This window comes from Aspergillus candidus (assembly GCF_002847045.1).
Source record: "Aspergillus candidus strain CBS 102.13 unplaced genomic scaffold BDW47scaffold_98, whole genome shotgun sequence".
Classification (NCBI taxonomy): domain Eukaryota; kingdom Fungi; phylum Ascomycota; class Eurotiomycetes; order Eurotiales; family Aspergillaceae; genus Aspergillus; species Aspergillus candidus.
The window spans coordinates 1-22,187 of NW_020194103.1; the positions used below are offsets into that span (position 1 = coordinate 1).

The 22,187-nt window shown below is 51.5% G+C and overlaps 7 protein-coding genes across 7 annotated transcripts; 4 read left to right on the forward strand and 3 right to left on the reverse strand.

Moving 5' to 3' along the window:
• Nucleotides 1-1,570: 1,570 nt before the first annotated feature.
• BDW47DRAFT_114219 (uncharacterized protein) lies at nucleotides 1,571-2,442 on the reverse strand (the record flags this gene model as incomplete). Its single annotated transcript, XM_024814606.1, has 1 exon — nucleotides 1,571-2,442. A coding segment is annotated over exon 1 (194 nt), but the record flags the coding sequence as incomplete, so codon positions are not given.
• Nucleotides 2,443-2,968: 526 nt separating this feature from the next.
• Nucleotides 2,969-4,343, forward strand: BDW47DRAFT_114221 (uncharacterized protein). The gene is made up of 2 exons (XM_024814607.1): nucleotides 2,969-3,803; nucleotides 3,857-4,343. The coding sequence occupies exon 1, from the start codon at nucleotides 3,045-3,047 to the stop codon at nucleotides 3,249-3,251; it is 207 nt and encodes a 68-aa protein (XP_024667304.1). The 5' UTR covers nucleotides 2,969-3,044; the 3' UTR covers nucleotides 3,252-3,803; nucleotides 3,857-4,343.
• A 1,925-nt stretch (nucleotides 4,344-6,268) lies between these two features.
• On the reverse strand, nucleotides 6,269-7,465 carry BDW47DRAFT_114222 (60S ribosomal protein eL34). Its single transcript, XM_024814608.1, has 4 exons — nucleotides 7,386-7,465; nucleotides 7,297-7,310; nucleotides 7,017-7,140; nucleotides 6,269-6,829 (listed from the first exon to the last, which is right to left on the reverse strand). Exons 1-4 carry the CDS (start codon nucleotides 7,407-7,409, stop codon nucleotides 6,641-6,643), a joined length of 351 nt encoding a protein of 116 aa, XP_024667305.1. The 5' UTR covers nucleotides 7,410-7,465; the 3' UTR covers nucleotides 6,269-6,640.
• Nucleotides 7,466-7,747: 282 nt separating this feature from the next.
• On the forward strand, nucleotides 7,748-15,804 carry prp8 (U4/U6-U5 snRNP complex subunit PRP8). Its single transcript, XM_024814609.1, has one exon. It carries the CDS (start codon nucleotides 7,949-7,951, stop codon nucleotides 15,494-15,496), a length of 7,548 nt encoding a protein of 2,515 aa, XP_024667306.1. The 5' UTR covers nucleotides 7,748-7,948; the 3' UTR covers nucleotides 15,497-15,804.
• Nucleotides 15,805-16,379: 575 nt separating this feature from the next.
• On the reverse strand, nucleotides 16,380-18,002 carry BDW47DRAFT_114227 (uncharacterized protein). Its single transcript, XM_024814610.1, has 2 exons — nucleotides 16,674-18,002; nucleotides 16,380-16,616 (listed from the first exon to the last, which is right to left on the reverse strand). The coding sequence occupies exon 1, from the start codon at nucleotides 17,368-17,370 to the stop codon at nucleotides 16,969-16,971; it is 402 nt and encodes a 133-aa protein (XP_024667307.1). The 5' UTR covers nucleotides 17,371-18,002; the 3' UTR covers nucleotides 16,380-16,616; nucleotides 16,674-16,968.
• A 680-nt stretch (nucleotides 18,003-18,682) lies between these two features.
• On the forward strand, nucleotides 18,683-20,391 carry BDW47DRAFT_96614 (SANT/Myb-like DNA-binding domain-containing protein). Its single transcript, XM_024820325.1, has 3 exons — nucleotides 18,683-18,721; nucleotides 18,937-20,033; nucleotides 20,108-20,391. The coding sequence occupies exons 2-3, from the start codon at nucleotides 19,158-19,160 to the stop codon at nucleotides 20,225-20,227; spliced, it is 996 nt and encodes a 331-aa protein (XP_024667308.1). The 5' UTR covers nucleotides 18,683-18,721; nucleotides 18,937-19,157; the 3' UTR covers nucleotides 20,228-20,391.
• A 257-nt stretch (nucleotides 20,392-20,648) lies between these two features.
• Nucleotides 20,649-22,139, forward strand: cox5b (cytochrome c oxidase subunit IV). Its single transcript, XM_024820324.1, has 6 exons — nucleotides 20,649-20,857; nucleotides 21,013-21,066; nucleotides 21,278-21,436; nucleotides 21,541-21,641; nucleotides 21,700-21,790; nucleotides 21,849-22,139. Exons 1-6 carry the CDS (start codon nucleotides 20,767-20,769, stop codon nucleotides 21,938-21,940), a joined length of 588 nt encoding a protein of 195 aa, XP_024667309.1. The 5' UTR covers nucleotides 20,649-20,766; the 3' UTR covers nucleotides 21,941-22,139.
• The last annotated feature ends 48 nt before the right edge of the window (nucleotides 22,140-22,187 follow it).

Consider the following 22,187-nt stretch of genomic DNA (forward strand, 5'->3'; position numbering starts at 1 on the left):
TTTTTCTTTCTTCTACTTTTCCTCCTATCCTGTTTGGAACATTCAGGTTTTAATCATTACCCTGACTATTTAATTGTCATAGTAAGAGTACGAAATGGTGCGGCGTTGGGGTGAACATTGGGCATCGTTCTTTTTTTACCCTTTTTTACCGACTTTTTTGATATTGCCGAGTATTAGAGGTTACTAGAAACCTAACCTATAGAATTTACCCTCAATGAATTATCTTTATGGCCAAACAATCCTTCCCCCAACAATGACATGGTCCTTCTTTAGGTAGTATACTTCCATCCTTCCCGTCGGTTAGTTAGTGTACACCATAAAATCGTGGACCAAGCTGATTCGGTCCACAAAGCTTGACGAATCACTCCCTAACAACTAACTAACTTATTGAACTAGGTAGGGGCAAGTATTGTAGGTGATAATAATGGATCCATAAGGCAACCGAGACGCACAAACAAGGCGCCTGTCTGTCTGTCTTCTTTGCCTGTGTCCACGTCTTTGGTTTTGCATGTTGGTTTTTATTCGGCCAATTACGGGCTGTCGCTTTGTTCGGGGCCGATGGTTAGGTCTCGTGGGTTTGTGATGCTTCTACCTGTCTACCTTGCTGTATGATTCAACGTCTTGTCTTACTGGGTACTGGGTAGTTGTCTAGTTCAATGATTGCTTCATGCAGGCAATGGGAGGAGGGGAGGTATCAACCGACTCAGTTGGTCACGGGGTCTGTGCCATCTGTTTCATCTCTGAGATCTTCTACCGATCTACCTGTCTATGTGTGGAAGGCGGTTCGCATGGATCTTGATTTCTATTTCTATTTCAGTTACGTCATGTTTATATTAATACCTGTGCTTTTCTGATATTATATCTAACAATTCTTGCATGTATTTGTTTCATTTCCCGTGATTTTATACCTACTATGACCTATCTATAATCCCCATGATATTAACACCCTAATGCGCAAGGCAAGCACAACACAAGCCTCACGGGGAGAAGGATAAACCCATGCTGTCAGACTCACCAACCTATATGGTTAAAAAAAAAAAAAAAGAAATGAAAATGAGAAAAAAAAATCTGAAAATAGGAAAGCAGATCAAGTGGTCACGCCATTCATCTATCTATCTATCTATCTGCCGGGGATCAGGGTTGATCGACGTGATTTCCTGTCATTCGCCCTGGAGCCTGAGACTTTTCATTCGGCGAGAAAACTAGCCGGCCTTAGTTCTCGTGTAAAACTCTACTTGTTCCCTGTCGGTGGGGCACATCTGAGGCTTTTACCTGCTATCTGCTATCCTGATCTCATCGAAGGTAGGACGGCCTACTGGAGGGAGAGGTGGCGGTTGAAGATTCTCACCCCATCGTCATACCGTCTGTCATTCATCGAAGATCCTCAACAGAAAAGAAAAAGAATGAACAAAAATAAAGAAACGACGTTCCCTTGAAGATTCACAGATATATTTAAAAAAAAAAGTAAAATAAAATAAAATAATCAAGAATCCTCTGGTTTGCTATCCGTCTGGTCTTGTCGGCCATTGTCTCCCAATCTCCTCCACCAACCAAGATCCGACGATCCTCCCCCCTCCCCAACTTATCGCACCCCACCTCTTCTCTATCCATTCTCTTTCGTTCACCAATATCTAGTCTCTGATCTCTAGTCACTTTTTTCTTTTCTTTTAATCATCTCAAACTAAGAGATCATACACCAATTGACGGCGGCAGGTGACTTGAAAAAAAGAATAGAAAAAAGTGGGCTCCAGCAATGAAATCTTGACACCCCATGCAGCCAAGCCTGTCGCTGTCGCAATGACGGGATACACCTTCTCTCTCTAGGGATATCGACCGGCTGAGTCCGCGACTCATCGTCGTTGCTCAACTCCATTACCTGTAGTCAGCGGGTTAACGTGCTGCAGGAATACGACATTACACTAGGACGGTTCAGTGGGTTAAAGGGGGGGAAGGCCAAAACAGAAAGAGCAGCGCGAGTTGGTCTCCATGTCCGACCTGGACCGGACCTGACACGGCCTATCCCGACGCGCCCTCTCTCCGAATGGACGCATGCCGTGTGTCCGTCAAAAGTGACTAAAGAAAAAAAAAGAAAAATAGGGCATAAGAGGAGGGGGGAGAAGAGGAAAGATGAGAGAAAAAAAAAGCAAAGAATGAATGGGCCCGAGAAGTAACGAGGTCAGTCCTAAAGTACTATATTTATTCTCGGTGTACGCAAGGTACTGGAAGGCTCGTTCTCCAGTCCCTCGTGCGATCTCAAGCATGCCCATCGGGTCGCATTGGGTTTTCCCGGTCTCATTTATATCACGTATGTACGACGTCCGTCGTTCTTATTGACTGACCGGTGAGAGAGGACGTCAGACCTGGGCAAAGATAACGCGGTGTAAATTATAAGGGAGTCATCCAGCACTAGTTGGGATTGATATCTTGCCAACCCAGTCTTCGCTTCTCCTCATTCTAAAACCTACCCAAACCCCGGACTTCCGACTTTGATGATCGACGTCGTCTCCAGACTCCAGATACTCTTCCTCCCTTTGTTGGGTATCATCGAGCTTAAGGCAAATAGACTCTGCTGCCTCTCCATCAGCCGAGTGCGACGCCCAAAAGTCAAAAGTACGACTTTCGTATTTGAGTTCGAGGCTATTAATTTATTTTTGCAACCACCAAACGGGCCGTGCCGAATGTCTCAAAATCCTTCTGCATCGAGTCGCTAAACTCTTGCATCTGAGACAACGCTGCTGATGCACGTCGCTGCTAGCTCGGGCTGTCGTGAGCACTGCAGGAGGATCACGATATCAAATGCTGGGTTTCTGACCACCGGTTGAGGATGACATTAGGCGCATGAAGCGAAGGTCGCGGCTCCAGTTTCTAGACCTTCTCTCTCGTTTGAGACATCGCGCACAAGTTAAGGGGTCTGTGGGGTGAGTTTGGGAACAAGTTCAAGGGCGGGGTCGTCATGATCGAATTAGTGACCCAGGCAAAAGAAGTCAAACAATAGCCATTGGGGAGGTGACGGGAAAAAAGAAAGAGGAGAAAGAAAAACATCAATGGCAATGACCAGGATGAACAAAGCTGCTAAGTTTGGGACTATCGCATCTTTGCAGCCACGAGCGTCTCGAGCTTTCTTTTTACGACCAGTCAATTTTTTTTCGCTTGTTCACTCGTTTTCTCATATACTGATTGGCCTACTCGGCCCGTCCCTGGATCCCATGACAGCTGCACATCTTATCCATCGGCATTTTCTTCTGGGCTAGAGCAGCGTCAGTCTAGCGAGCTGCCTTCCATCGCATGGGTTGCCTTCTTTTTGATGGCTCGTCGTGAACTGCCCCCCCTCAAGGACTGACCTACTTACTCGGGCACCATGCTTCGGATAGTATCCGTCAGTCCCTTCTCTCAGACCGACATGATTCAGACCAGGGACGCGCCTACCCCGTGCAGCCCAAAGTCCCTAACCTTCCTTCGGCCGGCCTCTCCTCAGACGTTTCTGTACTTTTTTCTTGGGTTTCATGGGTATTCCCAGGCGCGTCCGTATGTCAGATGCCAAATGGCTCGCTGAATATTGTCACAGCAGCGGCTGAGGCTGACCCTGGTATCACGTTGGCTTTTCCTTCCCGGGGGTTCGGTCACCATTGAGGGGTTCTCCACCGCGCTTTGACCGGAAGCAAAGAGAAGATCAATAGCCGGCAAGTTGAAAAAATGAGCTCATCATAAGAACCACTGTCATTAGTCAAGGCGCGTAATAGCACCGGAGAAACCTCAGGTTACATGGATCGGGACGGCCGAAGATAAGAGTATCCGGACGCCTGGTAAACGCCTTGTTTCATGCTTTTTGGCCAAAACCAATGCTATAGCTTTATAGGTATCGAGTATCAACCAATTATACGGTGGTCAATTGTCCGTGGCAAGGAAACCAGATGGGAAAGAAGGCTGACTTCAATCCTGACCGAACCAACCCAACCCAATCGCCAACCACGGCAACCAGCTCCCCCTTTTGATTCAGCCCTTGGTATCCACTATTCACTATCCACTACCCACCGACTTGTCTATAAGCCAGCGCCGACGATCCCATCTGTCAGACTCTCCGCTTCACGCCATGCACCTGCACAGAGCACACACGTCGGAACATGGATCAGCCTGGATCGCCGCTGTGTCAACCTGCTGACAGCTGGTAACTGACTGACCACTTGGCCTTTCCCCTTCCCCTCACCCACAGAACAGAGCAGTGGTACCTGTCGAGTTCAACAGATGTATGTACCCTGCCCCACGGTCTTTCCTATCTGATCACCCAGGCTCGGGCACCAGCCGGAAAGACATGTACGTACCATCCATGTAGGTACGCAAAAATAACAACATAATTTCAATTAAGATTGATACTTATCATTATAATGATAATATTTCACCCTTCGGCTGCGAGGATTAGCCGGCCGGCCGAAAGGCTAGCTGTACCTCGAACACGACACGATACCTACATATGCAGAGCACAGACAGCGCCTCTTTCCTCCCTTCCTATCTCCCTCCCTCACCAATCCTCCCCCCTGTACATCCTCCCTCCCAGTCAACGGCGCCCACCTGCTGTCCCACCCTCCCAATGCCGAATAAGTCTCCTCACATCGCGGGTAAGAACGATTCCCTCCCCATTGTCGGCCCAGGTATGACAAGCGGTCTAGTTCTAGTCGGGGATGGGAGGGCAAAAAAAAAAAAAAAAACAACCTTCCCCTCCAGTGGCGAGTAACGCCTACCCCATCTACGTACATATGTAGCTGTACACCATGTAGGCGTTCGCTAAAGGCAAGATGCAGGTCGCACACGCTGCTGCATTGCTTTCCAGGTCATGTCGGGCCTACGTATGTTTCGCCTAGATGCTTGGCGGATGGATAGATGGATGGATGGATGGGACCGGTGGGCGGTGGGTTTTGGGTATGTATGTATGTCATCCCCGTGTTTGGTGCTGTGGTGGGTTCTTGCGTATGTTGTGATGTGTTCGTGGGTTTTTGGGGGGGGAGTGCGTTTTTCATGTGTGTATGTATGCATGGTGAGGTGAGGCTATATGTTTATCTTCCTGACGACTTAACTGTGACTTTCTGGTCTAGGTAGAGGTACGTGTTTCTATGAGATATTTAGGGTAAATTTTTAGTCATAGAGTCATTAGAACTATATGGAAAGAGCGTCTCATGTGTAGAGCGCAAATTTCCCACAAATAAACCAAGGTTATGTGAAAAAAAATATAAAAAATAAAAGTAAATGAATAACAGATACAACCAGGCCGCATCTGACTCCTACCTACTAAGTATTGGCATTAGTACCTACATCAACCAGTCTACGTGATCTAGTACTAGCCCTTGCTCTATGAGTCCATCCTCCTCTCCCCACCCCAGTTCCAACCCGATCGACCCTCGCATTCCCCCCACCTCCCCCACCAGTACTTATATGCGTGGTTCGGGATAATGCTGTGTAGACAGCTCTAGTAGAAAGATATATGAGTAAATGGTTATCACTACCTCAAAGGATGAACGTACAGCTGTTCTCACTAGGTAATAATAAGGTATCTAGGTGGGTGGGTAACTAACTTAGGTGGTTAACTTCTTGATTTTATATATATATCTTGAGTACGGAGTGCATCAACTAATTACCAGGAGTAATAGGGGGCTCTGTGCGTTACTTCTTTCCGCCTTGGCTTGTTGAGTTTGTTTCATCTTGTTTTGTTTTTATCATTATTATACTTATTTTTTTTTCTTTCTTGATTTTCATTCCCTTGGTGAGTTGAGTTGACTCAATCAACCGGCCGACTCTACCCACACACCGGAAGGGCCGTAGGATATTCCAAGGATACGACTACAACCCAGCATAGACAGGGAAGAGGGCAGAAGAAAAGAAGCAATTACTCCTACTACTAACTATGTACTCAACCAATAAGCCCAACATACAAAAAGGCAAGCCCTTCGCACAGCAGTTATGTGCAGTGGTTTCACGCCAAGAAATCGAAACGAAGAATAATCTGCGGTGGATTCGTTGCCTTCCCTGGCAGGATGAGGGCTGGGCCGTGCGTTTTGTGCTGGCCTTTCTTTGGGCGGATTGCCAACCTTGGTGACATTCAAGTACTTAAGTCTCTACTTGCATATCTAGCTATATACTTGAGGTATGTGTCTGAGGATGGTTTGAGTTTGTGTGGCTTTTATGAAACGTGCGTGGGGGTTGGTGGATGTATATATATCTGGAGGGGTTTTTGGGTTCAAGTTGTCGGTGGTTTTTATAGAGCTTTGCCTACTGGGCTGGAGATAGCAGTTGAGATAGGTATTGGTTGTCTCATTCTTTCCTCCATCTGTACATACTTTGGTAGGTTGGAAAGCAGACGTTGGTCCAACTCAACCAGCCCGATCTTCAATCACCCTGTTACGTCCGAATTGCCTGTACGGGAAGGATTCACTACATAACGGCAGAGCGGCAGTACAGAAAAAACTCATAATCGAATTTCTTTTCGATCTGAAACGCCAGAATTCATGAATGGATAATTCATTTCGAGCCACGACTGGGTCGTGCGGCCGTGGTTCACTGGTCTAAGAGGAACCGTACCCTGCCGATTTTTTTCGTATTTCCATATCATTCGCTCCCACTAACCACGAACACCGAACATGAACGAGTCCATTTAGCGCTTGGAGGACTTCTCCTGAGACTCCTTGAGGACCTTCTTGACGATCTTCTGCTCCTCGATCAGGAAGGCGCGGACGATGCGGTCCTTGACGCAACCGGCGCAGCGAGAACCACCGTAGGCACGGCTGACGTTCTTCTTGGGCCGGGAGATCTGGGAGTACTCGCGGGGGCGGAGCGCGGGGATCTAGTGTAGGGGAGAAAAGGATCCCGTCAGCCTTCCTGTACCATCGCCTTGTCCCTCCAGAGTTGGTCCAGCACTGGGGTGGCCTGAAATTCGTTGAATCCCTTCCACCCCCGCCTCCCCCGCCACCTGCTGGCCAATCCACACAACCACGGGGAAAAAAACCGAAATTTCACTCGGGAGTACTCACACCGGGGAGCTTGATGCCGCAGTCACCGCACTTGGGGGCGGTGCCTTGCTTCTTGATGTGAAGGTACCGGAGCTCGCCGCCGGGGGTCTTAACGACACGGACCTTGTTGGACCGCGTGTTGTACCTGTAGTCGAAAAATCAATATCCTGTTCATGTACAAGTCCGTTCGAAACCAAAAATTCCTTTCCTGTCGCAATTCGGAAGAGGCTTTCGACAGTCGAAGTGACAGGGGACTTTCGCATTTCATGCCAGGGAAGGTTGTGTGGGAAAAGTCACGTACGGGTTCCGTCTGCGCTGTAACGTGCGAAAAAAAGATCCCGTCAGTATTTCTGTTTCGAAGATAAAGTCGCCGGTCCTGAATTAACTCACGTATTGGACTCTGTTGTTCGGCATTTTGACGGTCTTGAACCTCTGCGTCGGTGGTCAAGAAATGGGCGGCGGGCGTCGTCGGTTGTCGTCAAAAAGCTCGTAGGGGAGAATTCTGGCAGAGTCTCTGGGATTTGTGTGGGTTTCGCTCCGTGTGCCGCTAGTGCCGATTTGGTAATTTGGCGAGTCCGCGCTATCCCCAATCGGGACAGGTCCGGTCCGGGACAGAGCCGCCACCTCTTTTCCTTTTGCAAAGACATCAATCCTAGGGAGAGAGAGAGCGTGCCAGAAGTATCGTATCGTCCATCATTCTTGTCGTGAGAAGGGGATCGGCCAGAAGTGGATCCTTTACGTTCGACTTCTTGGGTGATACTATCTTGAACCTCCCACCCATCAACTCTTTTGTTTCTTTTCCTTGTTTTACCCTGTCGTTTTGATGACCTAACCGCGCTTGATGAGCTTTTTCGTGACGTGAATCTCGAACGCGACTTGGTAGATTGAGCCGTCGACCCACCCCCCCCCCCCGTGTGATCGAGAGAGGCATCTCCAATCCTCTCAGAATAACCATGGCGTCGTTGCCTCCTCCTCCGCCTCCGGGCTGGGGTGCAGCGGCACCTCCCTCGATGCCCATGGCGCCGCCGCCGCCAGGGTATCAACCTCCCGCGGACCCAACCGTCGCAAAGTTCGCTCAGAAGAAGACCGAATGGCTTCGATCGCAACGAAACCGATTTGGTGAGAAGAGAAAGGGTGGCTATGTGGAAACTCAGAAGGCGGATATGCCGCCGGAGCATCTGCGCAAGATCGTCCGCGACATCGGCGACGTGTCGCAGAAGAAATTCAGCAACGAGAAGCGCAGCTATCTGGGCGCGCTGAAGTTCATGCCTCATGCCGTCCTGAAGCTGTTGGAGAACATGCCCATGCCCTGGGAATCGGCCCGGGATGTGAAGGTATTGTACCACGTGAACGGCTGCTTGACCCTGGTCAATGAGACTCCCCGGGTTATCGAGCCCGTCTTCCATGCCCAGTGGGCCACCATGTGGGTGTGCATGCGAAGAGAGAAGAGCGATCGACGACATTTCAAGCGGATGCGGTTCCCCCCTTTCGATGACGAGGAGCCTCCGCTCTCGTGGTCCGAGAACATCGAAGACGTCGAGCCGCTGGAGCCGATTCAGATGGAGTTGGACGAGTCGGAGGACGGCCCCGTCTATGAATGGCTCTACGACCACCGACCCCTCTTGGATACCCCCCATGTCAACGGGCCCAGCTACAAGAGTTGGAACTTATCTCTTCCGCAGATGGCGACTTTGCACCGGTTAAGTCACCAGCTACTCAGTGATGTGGTCGACCAGAACTATTTCCACATGTTCGATCTGAGCAGTTTCTTCACCGCCAAGGCCCTCAATGTCGCCATCCCCGGAGGCCCGCGTTTCGAGCCCTTGTATAAGGACATTGACCCGAACGATGAGGACTTTAGCGAGTTCAACGCGATCGATCGCATCATTTTCCGAGCCCCTATCCGAACCGAGTACCGTGTCGCATACCCCTTCCTGTATAATACCCTCCCCCGAAGTGTTAAGATTCCCTGGTACTCGCACCCTCAAGTGGTTTACGCTCGGACCGACGACCCCAACCTTCCTGCCTTCTACTTCGACCCTGTCATCAACCCCATTTCCTCCCGTTCCGTCGCTCCGAAGAACATCACAGTCAGCCATGAGGATGAGATTTTCGGACCCGGAAATAACGAGGACGATGAGTTCGAGCTTCCGGCGGACGTAGAACCGTTCATGTCGGACGAGGAGCTTTACACCCCCGAGACCGCTTCGGCTATCGCGCTTTGGTGGGCTCCTCACCCTTTCAACAAGAGATCGGGCAAGATGGTGCGCGCACAGGATGTGCCGCTGGTCAAGCAGTGGTACCTGGAGCACTGTCCACAGGGACAACCCGTGAAAGTTCGCGTGTCGTACCAGAAGCTTCTCAAGACCTTTGTGCTCAACGAGCTGCACAAGAAGAAGCCCAAGGCTCAGAGCAAGCAGAACCTGCTTAAGACCCTCAAATCCACCAAGTTCTTCCAGCAGACCACCATCGACTGGGTTGAGGCCGGTTTGCAGGTCTGCCGCCAAGGTTTCAACATGTTGAACCTGTTGATCCACCGCAAGAACCTGACGTACCTGCATCTCGATTACAACTTCAACTTGAAGCCGGTGAAGACGTTGACCACTAAGGAGCGAAAGAAGTCTCGTTTCGGAAATGCTTTCCACTTAATGAGAGAAATCCTGCGCCTGACCAAGCTGATCGTCGACGCCCAGGTGCAATATCGCTTAGGCAACATTGATGCTTTCCAACTGGCCGATGGTATCCTCTATGCTTTCAACCACGTTGGCCAGCTGACCGGTATGTACCGTTACAAGTACAAGCTGATGCATCAGATCCGCTCCTGTAAAGATCTGAAGCATCTGATCTACTACCGGTTCAACTCTGGCCCGGTCGGAAAGGGCCCTGGTTGCGGTTTCTGGGCGCCGGCCTGGCGTGTGTGGCTGTTCTTCATGCGTGGCATCATCCCCCTGCTTGAGAGATGGCTTGGGAACTTGCTTTCTCGCCAGTTTGAGGGCCGTCATAGCAAGGGCGTTGCAAAGACCGTCACCAAGCAGCGTGTGGAATCTCATTTCGATCTCGAATTGCGTGCGTCTGTCATGGCTGATCTCATGGACATGATGCCCGAGGGTATCAAGCAGAACAAGGTCAACACGGTTCTTCAGCATCTGTCGGAGGCATGGAGATGCTGGAAGAGTAACATCCCCTGGAAGGTTCCCGGTCTTCCTGCTCCTATTGAGAACATCATCCTTCGTTACGTGAAGAGCAAGGCTGACTGGTGGATCTCTGTCGCCCATTACAATCGTGAAAGAATCCGCCGAGGTGCGACGGTGGATAAGACGGTTGCAAAGAAGAACCTTGGTCGTCTTACTCGTCTTTGGCTGAAGGCCGAGCAGGAGCGGCAGCACAACTACCTTAAGGACGGTCCTTACGTGTCGTCGGAAGAGGCCGTGGCAATCTACACGACTATGGTGCATTGGCTTGAGTCCCGGAAGTTCTCGCCGATTCCGTTCCCCAGTGTTTCTTATAAGCATGACACCAAGATTCTGATCCTCGCTTTGGAGCGACTCCGCGAAGCTTACTCCGTCAAGGGGCGATTGAACCAAAGCCAGCGAGAGGAGCTTGCTCTTATCGAACAGGCCTACGACTCCCCCGGAACGACCCTGGCTAGAATCAAGAGATTCCTTTTGACCCAGAGAGCCTTCAAGGAAGTCGGAATCGACATGAACGACAACTATAGCCACATCAACCCGGTGTATGATGTTGAGCCCATCGAGAAGATTACCGATGCTTACCTGGATCAGTATCTGTGGTATCAGGCAGAGCAGCGTCATCTTTTCCCGGCTTGGATCAAGCCTTCCGATTCCGAAGTCCCACCACTGTTGACGTACAAATGGGCCCAAGGTATCAATAACCTGGACAATGTTTGGGAGACTGCGGATGGAGAGACGAACGTGATGATCGAGACTGAGTTGTCTAAGGTGTACGAGAAGATGGATCTCACCTTGCTGAACCGTTTGCTCCGTTTGATCATGGATCATAATTTGGCAGATTATATCACCTCTAAGAACAACGTGCAGCTTAGTTACAAGGACATGAACCATACCAACAGTTATGGATTGATCCGTGGACTTCAATTCTCCGGATTCGTTTTCCAGTTTTACGGATTGATGATTGACCTGTTGCTCCTTGGACTGCAGAGAGCCAGTGAAATGGCCGGCCCGCCGCAGAGCCCCAACGACTTCCTCCAGTTCCGGGATCGAGCCACCGAGACCAGACATCCCATTCGCCTGTACACTCGCTATGTCGATAAGATCTGGGTGTTCTTCAGATTCAAGGCAGACGAGTCAAGGGATCTGATTCAGCGTTTCTTGACCGAAAACCCCGACCCGAACTTCGAGAACGTGATTGGATACAGGAACAAGAAGTGCTGGCCGCGCGACTGTAGAATGCGCTTGATGCGTCACGACGTCAACCTGGGCCGTGCTGTGTTCTGGGATCTGAAGAACCGCATGCCGAGGTCCATCACCACGATTGAATGGGATGATACTTTCTCTAGTGTTTACAGCAAAGACAATCCCAATCTGCTATTCTCCATGTCCGGGTTCGAAGTTCGCATACTTCCCAAGAATCGCAACATGAACGAAGAATTCTCAGTCAAGGACAGCGTTTGGTCTCTGGTTGATAACACAAGCAAGGAGCGTACGGCCCATGCGTTCTTGCAGGTCACGGAGGAAGACATTCAGAAGTTCAACAACCGTATTCGGCAGATCCTCATGTCATCCGGCTCAACCACCTTCACCAAGATCGCGAACAAGTGGAACACGGCTTTGATTGCACTGTTCACCTACTACCGTGAAGCCGCAGTGTCGACTGTCAACCTCCTGGACACGATCGTGAAATGTGAGACCAAGATTCAGACCCGTGTCAAAATCGGTCTTAACTCCAAGATGCCTTCGCGTTTCCCTCCCGCGGTTTTCTATACGCCAAAGGAACTGGGAGGTCTGGGTATGATCTCCGGCTCTCACATCCTCATTCCCGCCAGCGATAAACGGTGGTCCAAGCAGACCGACACAGGAATCACTCATTTCCGGTCGGGTATGTCTCACGACGAGGAGACTTTGATTCCCAACATCTTCCGTTACATCATCCCCTGGGAGGCTGAATTCATTGACTCTCAAAGAGTGTGGATGGAATACTCCCAGAAGCGACAAGAAGCTCAACAGCAGAACCGGCGTCTGACGCTGGAGGACCTGGAAGACAGTTGGGACCGTGGTTTGCCTCGTATCAACACCCTCTTCCAGAAGGACCGCAGCACGCTCAGTTTCGATAAGGGATTCCGTCTGCGTTCTGAGTTCAAGCAATACCAGTTGATGAAGAGCAACCCATTCTGGTGGACAAGCCAGCGACATGATGGTAAATTGTGGAACCTGAATGCCTACCGTACAGATGTCATCCAGGCTCTTGGTGGTGTCGAAACTATCCTGGAGCATACTCTGTTCAAGGCGACCGCCTTCCCGTCGTGGGAGGGTCTCTTCTGGGAGCGAGCTTGTCTTGCCAAGGGAACGCGGCTATTACGCTACGATGGTGGCGAGGTCGAAGTCCAGGATGTCCGAGAAGGCGATCTACTTCTTGGTCCTGACGGTGGGCCTCGTCGCGCGTTCAACATCGTGAACGGTCAAGATCGTCTTTACCGCCTTAAGGTCGACGCAGGCAAGGAGGATCTTGTGGTTACACCGAACCATATCCTGGTTCTGCACCGGGAGAAGAAGTCACCTGCCGCGTCAGAAGCGGAACCCTTTGACACCGTGGAGATGACTGCCGCTGAGTTCGCCGCTCTTCCTACCGAGGAGCGGAGTCAGTACTTGGCGTTCAAGTGCCCTGAGTTCGAAGGCGCCGAGCGCTCGAGTCCTCAGGAACGCAGCTTCTTTGTCAAAGACATCAGTCTCGAGACCGAGACCACGGAGTGGGCCGGTTTCCGGGTTGACAAGGATCAGCTTTACCTGCGTCACGATCACCTCGTCCTGCATAACAGTGGTTTCGAAGAATCCATGAAGTTCAAGAAGCTCACCAATGCCCAGAGATCCGGTTTGAACCAGATTCCCAACCGTCGGTTCACTCTGTGGTGGTCTCCCACCATCAACCGCGCCAACGTCTACGTTGGTTTCCAGGTGCAGCTAGATCTCACAGGTATCTTCTTGCACGGCAAGATTCCTACCTTGAAGATTTCTTTGATCCAGATTTTCCGTGCGCATTTGTGGCAGAAGATCCACGAGTCTGTTGTTATGGACTTGTGTCAGGTCTTTGACCAGGAACTTGAGCAGCTGGGTATCGAGGCTGTTCAGAAGGAAACCATTCATCCGCGTAAATCTTATAAGATGAATAGCTCGTGTGCGGACATCCTGCTCTTTGCGACGAACAAGTGGAACGTGACCCGTCCTTCCATCCTGTTTGACACGAAAGATACTTACGAGCCAACTACGACGAACAAGTTCTGGCTTGATGTGCAACTGCGGTATGGTGACTACGATTCTCACGACATTGAACGATATGTTCGTGCCAAGTACCTCGACTACACCACGGACAGCATGAGTATCTACCCTTCGGCCACCGGTTTGATGATCGGCATCGACCTTGCGTACAACTTGTACTCGGCATACGGCCAGTACTTCCCGGGTCTGAAGACCTTGGTTCAGCAAGCTATGGCGAAGGTCATGAAGGCCAACCCGGCTCTGTACGTGCTGCGGGAGCGTATTCGCAAGGGTCTGCAGCTGTACGCCTCTGAGAGCAACCAGGAATTCCTCAATTCGCAAAACTACTCGGAACTCTTCAGCCCGCAGATCCAGCTGTTCATCGATGATACCAACGTCTACCGTGTCACTATCCACAAGACCTTCGAAGGCAACTTGACAACCAAGCCAATCAACGGAGCCATCTTCATCTTCAACCCCAGAACTGGACAGCTGTTCCTCAAGATCATCCACACTAGCGTTTGGGCTGGACAGAAGCGTCTGGGTCAACTGGCTAAGTGGAAGACTGCGGAAGAAGTGGCGGCGCTGATCCGGTCATTGCCCGTCGAAGAGCAGCCGAAGCAGCTTATTGTCACCCGTAAGGGTCTCCTGGATCCTCTTGAAGTCCATCTGCTGGATTTCCCCAATATTTCCATCCGTGCTTCCGAGCTCCAGCTGCCCTTCCAGGCTGCTATGAAGGTCGAGAAGCTTGCCGATATGATTCTCCGCGCGACCGAACCTCAAATGGTCCTCTTCAACCTTTACGATGAGTGGTTGAAGTCGATCTCGCCGTACACTGCTTTCTCTCGTCTGATCCTCATTCTTCGTGCTCTCCATGTCAACATTGACAAGGCGAAGATCATTCTCCGCCCCGACAAGACCGTTATCACTCAAGAGCACCATGTCTGGCCCACGTTGTCCGACGAGGACTGGATGAAGGTCGAAGTGCAATTGCGTGACCTCATTCTTAACGACTACGGCAAGAAGAACAATGTCAACGTGCAGAGCTTGACGAGTAGTGAGGTGCGGGATATCATCCTTGGTATGGAGATCAGCGCGCCCTCGCTGCAGCGGCAACAGGCTGCGGAGATTGAGAAGCAGCAGGAGGAGCAGAAGCAACTCACCGCTGTGACGACGAAGACTCAAAACGTTCGTGGCGAGGATATCATCGTCACCACGACGTCGCAGTATGAACAGCAGTCTTTCGCTTCCAAGACGGAGTGGCGGACACGGGCCATCGCGACGTCTAACCTCCGCACGAGGTCGAACAACATCTACGTTTCCTCGGATGAGGTCCGCGACGAGGGGTACACCTATGTTATGCCCAAGAACGTCCTGAAGCGCTTCATTACGATTGCCGATCTCCGCGTCCAAGTGGCCGGGTATCTGTACGGTACCTCCCCGCCTGACAATGACCAGGTGAAGGAGATCCGGACCATCGTTATGATCCCGCAGGTTGGCAACACCCGGGATGTTCAATTGCCGCACACGCTGCCCCAGCATGAATACTTGAACAACCTCGAGCCTCTGGGTGTGATTCACACCATATCTGGTAACGAGCCTTCGTACATGACGTCTACGGATGTCACGCAGCACGCCCGTCTGATGAACGCCCATCCGTCCTGGGACAAGAAGACGGTGACCATGACGGTGTCGTTCACCCCTGGATCGGTGTCTCTGGCCGCTTGGGGGCTGACGCCTCAGGGTTACAAGTGGGGTGCTGAGAACAAGGACATGACATCCGACCATCCGCAGGGCTTCTCGACCAGCATGGGTGAGAAGTGCCAGTTGCTGCTTAGTGACAAGATCCGTGGATACTTCTTGGTTCCCGAGGACAACGTATGGAACTACAGCTTCATGGGAAGCTCCTTTGGCAGCGTCGAGAAGCGGCCAGTCTACGTCAAGATTGACACCCCCTTGAGGTTCTACGACGACCAGCATCGCCCACTCCACTTCCAGAACTTTGCCGAGTTGGAAGACATCTGGGTCGATCGCACCGATAACTTCGCGTAAGCGTGGGATGAGGCGTTGGCAGTGCATTGTGTTGGATGAGCTCTATATTGTTGTTTCTATTATTTATTGTTCTTTTTCTTTGGTTCGTGTGTTATCATCATCATTCCCACTTGTTCCATTATGGCGATCCGTTTTTTTATTATTATCATTTTGATCATTTCTTTTTAATCGATGTGCCGGAGAAAAATGTGGTAGTGTTATCATTGTGATTAGCAAAGTTTCATGTCTCTGGGATGGAAAATAGGGAGAAGGAATATTGACTGTATGTACAAGTATCAGCGAATCTTAACTGACTGGTTCATGATGTGTTTCTCTCGTCTTCATTCTCTCGATGGATCTAATCTTCCTTCTCATTTCACTTCCTTTCCTGTTTCCTTAATTAGATTGACCAACAAGCCTCAGGTTCCAGTGATAAGCAAGCCACATGCAGTGGGAAATTACTTGCGACGGTGCCTTGTAGGCGTAGAAGGATTGGATCCACCCAGGGCCATCAATGAAATTAAAAAGGTGTTCCCAGTCGAACTTAAATCTCCATAATCTGGGTTGCTGCGTCTTTAAGCGCGTTCTATCTTCTCCTTACCAGGATGATCCACCGAGGTAAAGAGACCAGGGGACGAGGACGGACCGGACTCCGAAGCCGTTGATTTTCATTTGGATCTTATGAAGGGGAGTATATACATCTGCCTAAGGCAGGCGTAGGTGGATTAGGAGAGGAACGACTAGGAAGTTAGTCACTAAGGGGAACGAATCCACACCCACCGGCCCGCTTCACTTTCCCACTTCCATCCCTCCCACTTCCCACTTCCCGTCCTCGACCTAAACCTAATAACCCCATCCACCCTAACTCACGCTCATCGGAACTATCGAATCAAGCCTATTTCCCGGTCAATCCGCTGAGCCTGTCTGTCTCTATCGTCTCCGGATGATCCCGAAGCAACTGAATCTTCGAGCCGGGACTCCGGACTAGCATGCGCTGATACGACGCCTACCTCATTCATTTATTTCCTTTGTCTAAGCCACTTGGCAAGGATTGGTCCGAGCGAGAAGAGAGAGAAAATGCCAGACTAGCAGTTTCACCATTGCTTCACGGACCTAATTTCGGGCCCCAAAAAGTTAAAATGTTCTCCTCTCCCCCCTCCTCCCTAAATCGCTCGGAATTGATAGCCTAGACTTCCAGGGAGGAGTGCTCCACGAGATCCTGCAGATAGCTAGCCTTCCCGTCGGGCTTGATTAACGTTGACTAACTAACAGACAAAACAGTTTGGTGACGACAATGATGATCCGGCTTGTGCTTGGGGGGAGATGATGATGCCATGATGGAGATGGGCTGTTTTACGTATCTCTCTAGTCCGAGAGTAGTGGTTTCCCCCTTGGTCCACGGACACGGACTCAGTGCTCGTGCACTGCCCGCCTCCTGAGTTACCGTGCGCCACAGAATACACACCCGTCCCCTCCTAGAGGGTTTCTTCCAGTTACCAGTTATTCGTGTGCTCGCACCCGACCGCTGTCTGGGAGTTAAGCGAGGGAGCGAGCTTCTCGTGCGGCCCCGTTGATACACAAACAATTAAGGTTGATTGAAGTTCCCTCATGGCAGATAACCAGCGTGGGGGGCCACTAATGGAAACACAAGCTCTTGCTTGTCGAACTAATGGAGAGAGTGCCAAATGGCTTGGGAGAGATCGAAAATCCAGAACCACCCCAAAAAAGGAACAAGGGAAAAAGGAATCGAAGGGGGATAAAAAAAGAAAAAATACAAAAAAGAAAAGAAAAGAAAACAAGAGGCAAAGAAAAAGAAAGCGAACAGCAAAAACAGAAATGAGAATTAAAAAACAAACCTGAGCGTGGAACAGGCGTGGGGACTGGTTAGATACCATATTGCTGCGCGATATACTAATTTGGACTTGCGGAACAAATCATTCGCCGCTGGCCCCCTCTCTACATCTTGCTCAATCGCCTGCCCACAGCCCGTTTGGTCCTCCCGCGCCTGCTCATGGCGATGGACAAGAAGCCCTAGACCGGGGTTGTCATTTGAATGCTCGAGTCAGAGGACGCGGCAATAACTCCTTAGCAAATTGTCGGTCCACCGGGATGCAGCTAGCATTGTCCGCTAGTAATTCTAATCACCCTTCCCTCGTGGATGTTTCGCCGACGCTATTCACCCACAGCCATTGGGGTGCCACCGAGTGGAGTTGCTGCGACGGCGTCCATACGACGGCGTTGGCGATGACAAGGGGCTGATTCCTGATCTCTCCGCGGGACACTGTGCAGTGGCAGGCTTGGTTTGAACGACTTGATTCTCTTGCTCCGAAGGCCCGAATCCACCAATCTGCTCATGGTCGCATGCACGTTCGTATCCAGTGGTAAGTTAATTTTAGATTATATTAGGCCTTTGTGTGGAGAGGGATTGGGCTTGGATCTCCCCACCGGCGTTGATCATGAATGGCGTCAAAGAAGTTGCCAATGGCACTCCTAGTGAGACTATTTCTGTTTGGTTTGGTGTTTCAAGCTGTCTGGTTGCTGTCTTGTTGCTGCCCTACACGGACAGGTTCTTCGCTGACTGACGGCTAATTGCCCTCTCTTTATCTCCACGCCTGTGCCATGGCTTGGCGTCTTGTGTTTTTTTTTTTTCATCTTAAATTATTATCCCCTTGCCAGACGGCTCGGAAAGCAGCAAACACCCACCTGCCGGATCTCGTCTGCTGCTGAACCTCGCCTTATTGCCCTTGACGGCCGTTGCACTCTCTTCAAGCTTAGCCTGCCTGGAGCGCGGATCCGTCAAATGGGGGAATTTATTTCCTTTTACCCACCTGCAGATCTCTCATTCGGGCGAGATACCTCCGTGTCTTGCGCGCAATCTCAAGGGCCTAGTTTCTTTCTTTCCAGAACCTTTCCTCTACTGTCTGCTCCTGTCGGCCCGCCTATATAGACTGTAGCCTATCACTGCCCGGGGCCGTCTGGTTTTGCAGGGTGCAAATCTTTACCTCAACTTTTCTCCTGCCTTTATCTCGAAGCTTCAGTGACGGCAGGGGCCCGCGGCAGATTGCGGCCAATTTGCGGAAATATATCTGCTGATAATTTCCCACGAGGTGAACGAACCAGAGAGCTTTCGGGCCTGGGTCTGGAGAAGTCGATTCCTCCCGTAGTGCGATCTGCGTCTGTCAAGAGCCAGTATTTTTTTATTTTGGTACCATCTCGTTAGCCCAGGAAACCATCGGCCAAATCCCGGTGAGCGCAGCACATCCCCTAAAGAACCTAGACAGTTTCCAGGGTCACCTATCATACCATGGATTCATCTAGTTCCCTTCCCTGCTACTGCATCTGATGGCCCCGTACGCTCAATTTCACCCAGCCTAGTCCTCTCACCTTCCTTATAGCTTGAGCATATTCAGCCGTCCTGACATCGAACCACACTGGGAACACTTCCTGATCTGTTAACAAAGAAGCTTAGGCCACTGTCGAGATTCGCGTTTTCCCTGACTCGGCGCTTGGGTACAGTGAAGTACAGTTCGCTCATCCTGCTCCTCGGTTGTGTGGCATAGGGCGAAACGCCGTCCTTCGACCGGCGCCGACTCCTTGGGCGCCTTTGGGTCACCCTTTTTGAACCACCTTTCATCTGAGTAGCTAGCCTGCCAGGGCTGTACAGCTCTAGCAGCGCAGATGTATGTCTGCGACGCTGGCGGATCCCTACCGAGACTATGCGATTAACTACCCTCAACATGCCGATGGTAAACCCGAAGAGCATGAAGGAGGACTCGTCTATCAACCGCAGCAACCCCATCTTCATCACCACAAATCGGCCGACACCACATTTTCGCAAACCGGCTCGCACAATTCGGCATTCGAGCAACACCATGCAAACGCGACCGTCCTTCCCACAGCGACACCTCAATCATCCGTTCACGAGATCTCACAGACCGTCGTCCTCAACCCGGCTCAGATGCTCGGGCGACAGCTTCCAATGCAGTATTCTACTGCCGGCTTCGACGTCCCTTCCGTCCAGCGTGGCAAAAAGCGGCCCCATTCGGAGACTGAGGGAGACGGGGACGACGCCAACCACAGGATCAGGCCACAGTTGCCTCTTCTCGCGACAGATAACTCGTCGGAAAACTCACACGGCCAGGAGATGCTCTTCCCCGTCCATGGTGACTCGTCTCAACACCACCCCATGCGCAGCCATGAATTCGGGCCACCAGACTCGATGGCACTCCCGCAGCAACACCACCACCATCGCCTCCCGCCACAGGCCTCCTTCCGCGCCTCTCAGGGCCAGGGGATCAACCTAGAGTCGTCTTCGCTGGCCTCCGGTCCACCCAGTGTCGTTGGGCAACCCGGGATGCCCGACCCGGCACCGCGGCCGCGGGGCCCCAAATTGAAGTTCACACCCGAGGAGGATGCACTGTTGGTGGAGCTGAAGGAAAATAAGAACCTCACGTGGAAGCAAATCGCCGACTTCTTTCCGGGTCGCACCAGCGGCACTTTGCAGGTTCGCTACTGCACCAAGTTAAAGGCCAAGGACGTGGCTTGGAGTGACGAAATGGTATGTAGCCCTGACCAAGACATGTCGATCTCCGGCAGCGATGACGATGGTCATCAACTGACTGAATATTGCAGACCCAACGGCTCGAGCGTGCAATGCAAGAATACGAGAACGATCGGTGGCGGATCGTGGCTGGGAAGGTTGGCAATGGTTTTACGCCGGCTGCTTGTCGGGAGAAAGCGACGCAGCTTTGAGCTGGTGGGACGAATGCTACAGTATTTGGGAATGACAATGGCGCACTCTTGTTTGATTATAGCTCAGCTCATCTGATACTCCTTTTGTATGATCTTTCCTTCTTTTCTTCTTTGTTTCTTTTCTTCTTCTTCTTTCTTCAATGTCACGCGTCGTCTCCTGGCTTGGCTTTCCTGATGGGGGAAGAGTGGTATGTTCCCACAGCTAGGGGCGAAGGATGAAGGATTGTATGACATCGGAACCCCTTCCTCGTCATATATTCACTAGGACGTACTGTAGAGGTCTGATGCAACTGGGAGATCATACGATCGCAGCCCTAAGCCCTAATCCATGTCCGGATCGGGAAGAAGTGCCAAGCTGGTCGGCGTGGGCGGACGAAGTAGCTGCCGCAACCAATCAACCGGCGCTGCTGACTTATTCGCAATCCTCGTCCGACTAACGGGCCGAAGCGGCTTCAAACTCACCTCAAACCTCAGACCTCCATCTCCTGCCAGACCTCCTCCTGTCCGCCTCCATTGCATCCCCCAGCATCGCCAGGACAATGTTCCTTCAACGCACAGCTTTCGCCGCCGCCCGGCGCACCCCCGCCAGAGCCTTCGCTGCTCGCCCTTTCTCCTCCTCCATCATTCGCTGTACGTCTGCCCCCATCAACCCTCGACCGCCGCGTCATGAGAGCTCAGGCGGGCGGCCTGGCCACACACTGTCCAATTGAACCCGATCAGGCTCATTGGTTTTGTTTTCTGCTTGCTCTGCTTGTTCAACGGGCTAACATGGAGTTTCCTCGCAGGCAACGCCCCCAAGCCCGGTGCTGAGAAGGAGGGGAAGATCTTGCCTTTCGAGGGTATGTACCCGGTTCTCCCCGATTGATATAGTCAATTGGCTCGTCTACGCTATGCAAACGACTGGCACACTTCCTACGATACTTGCTGCAATGAATTGGGCAACGGGGGCACGCATTGAAATGCGCAGCTCCTTTGCTCGAGATATCGCTCCGGGCGTAGCCTTGTCACTATCTCTCCGGATGACGCTAACTTTTCCTTCCCTTCTGACAGAGATCAAGACCGAAGATGATCTTCTGCCCCCCGGTGCCAAGCCTGGTACCGTTCCGTCCGATATCAGCCAGGCCACCGGTCTCGAGCGTCTCGAGCTCATCGGCAAGATGCAGGGCATTGACATCTTCGACATGAGACCCCTGGATGCCTCGCGGAAGGGTATGATTCCACCTTTTCTATCACGTCACGCGTCGAATGTGTTCCGCCGAACGATCCGTCTCGTGCCATTGAGGACGGAGTCTAACCATCTTTCTGCCCAACAGGAACACTCGACAACCCCATCATTGTCAAGGGCGCTGGTGACGAGCAGTACGCCGGTTGCACCGGTTACCCCGTCGACTCCCACCAGGTCATCTGGCTGACCGTAAGTCTAATTCTGGGATGCACTGTACTCCAGCCCGGCTAACCCGGCTTCTCTGCAGGTTTCGCGGGACCGCCCGATCGAGCGCTGCGGCGAGTGCGGCAACGTTGTCAAGCTGGACTACGTTGGTCCCCTGGAGGAGGAGCACCACCGTGAGTGGACCAGAACCTTCAAACGCCCTGCCCCGTTATTAACGTGTATGCTACGCAGACGACGACCACGGCCACGGCCACGGCCACCCCCCTCACGTCGAGCCCAAGACCTTTGCCGACTACGTCAAGCCCGAGTACTGGTACCGGTAAATATTCGGCCGATTCTACCCTACGATAATTGCGCGAGTGTGTCGGCTTGAGTAATGGGAAAAAAAAGAGAACTATCGGACACTGCGAAGTTGATACAAGGGCTGGCAGGCTGGCATGCAGGGTTGAGATTGTCGGGTGGGCTCGGCAAATGGAAGAGTCAACTAATATCGTATGACTCTTTCCTGGCTGCAAACGAGACCCCCCACTTTCTGATTCCTGTATCTCCAAACTGACCGGTGAATTGGAT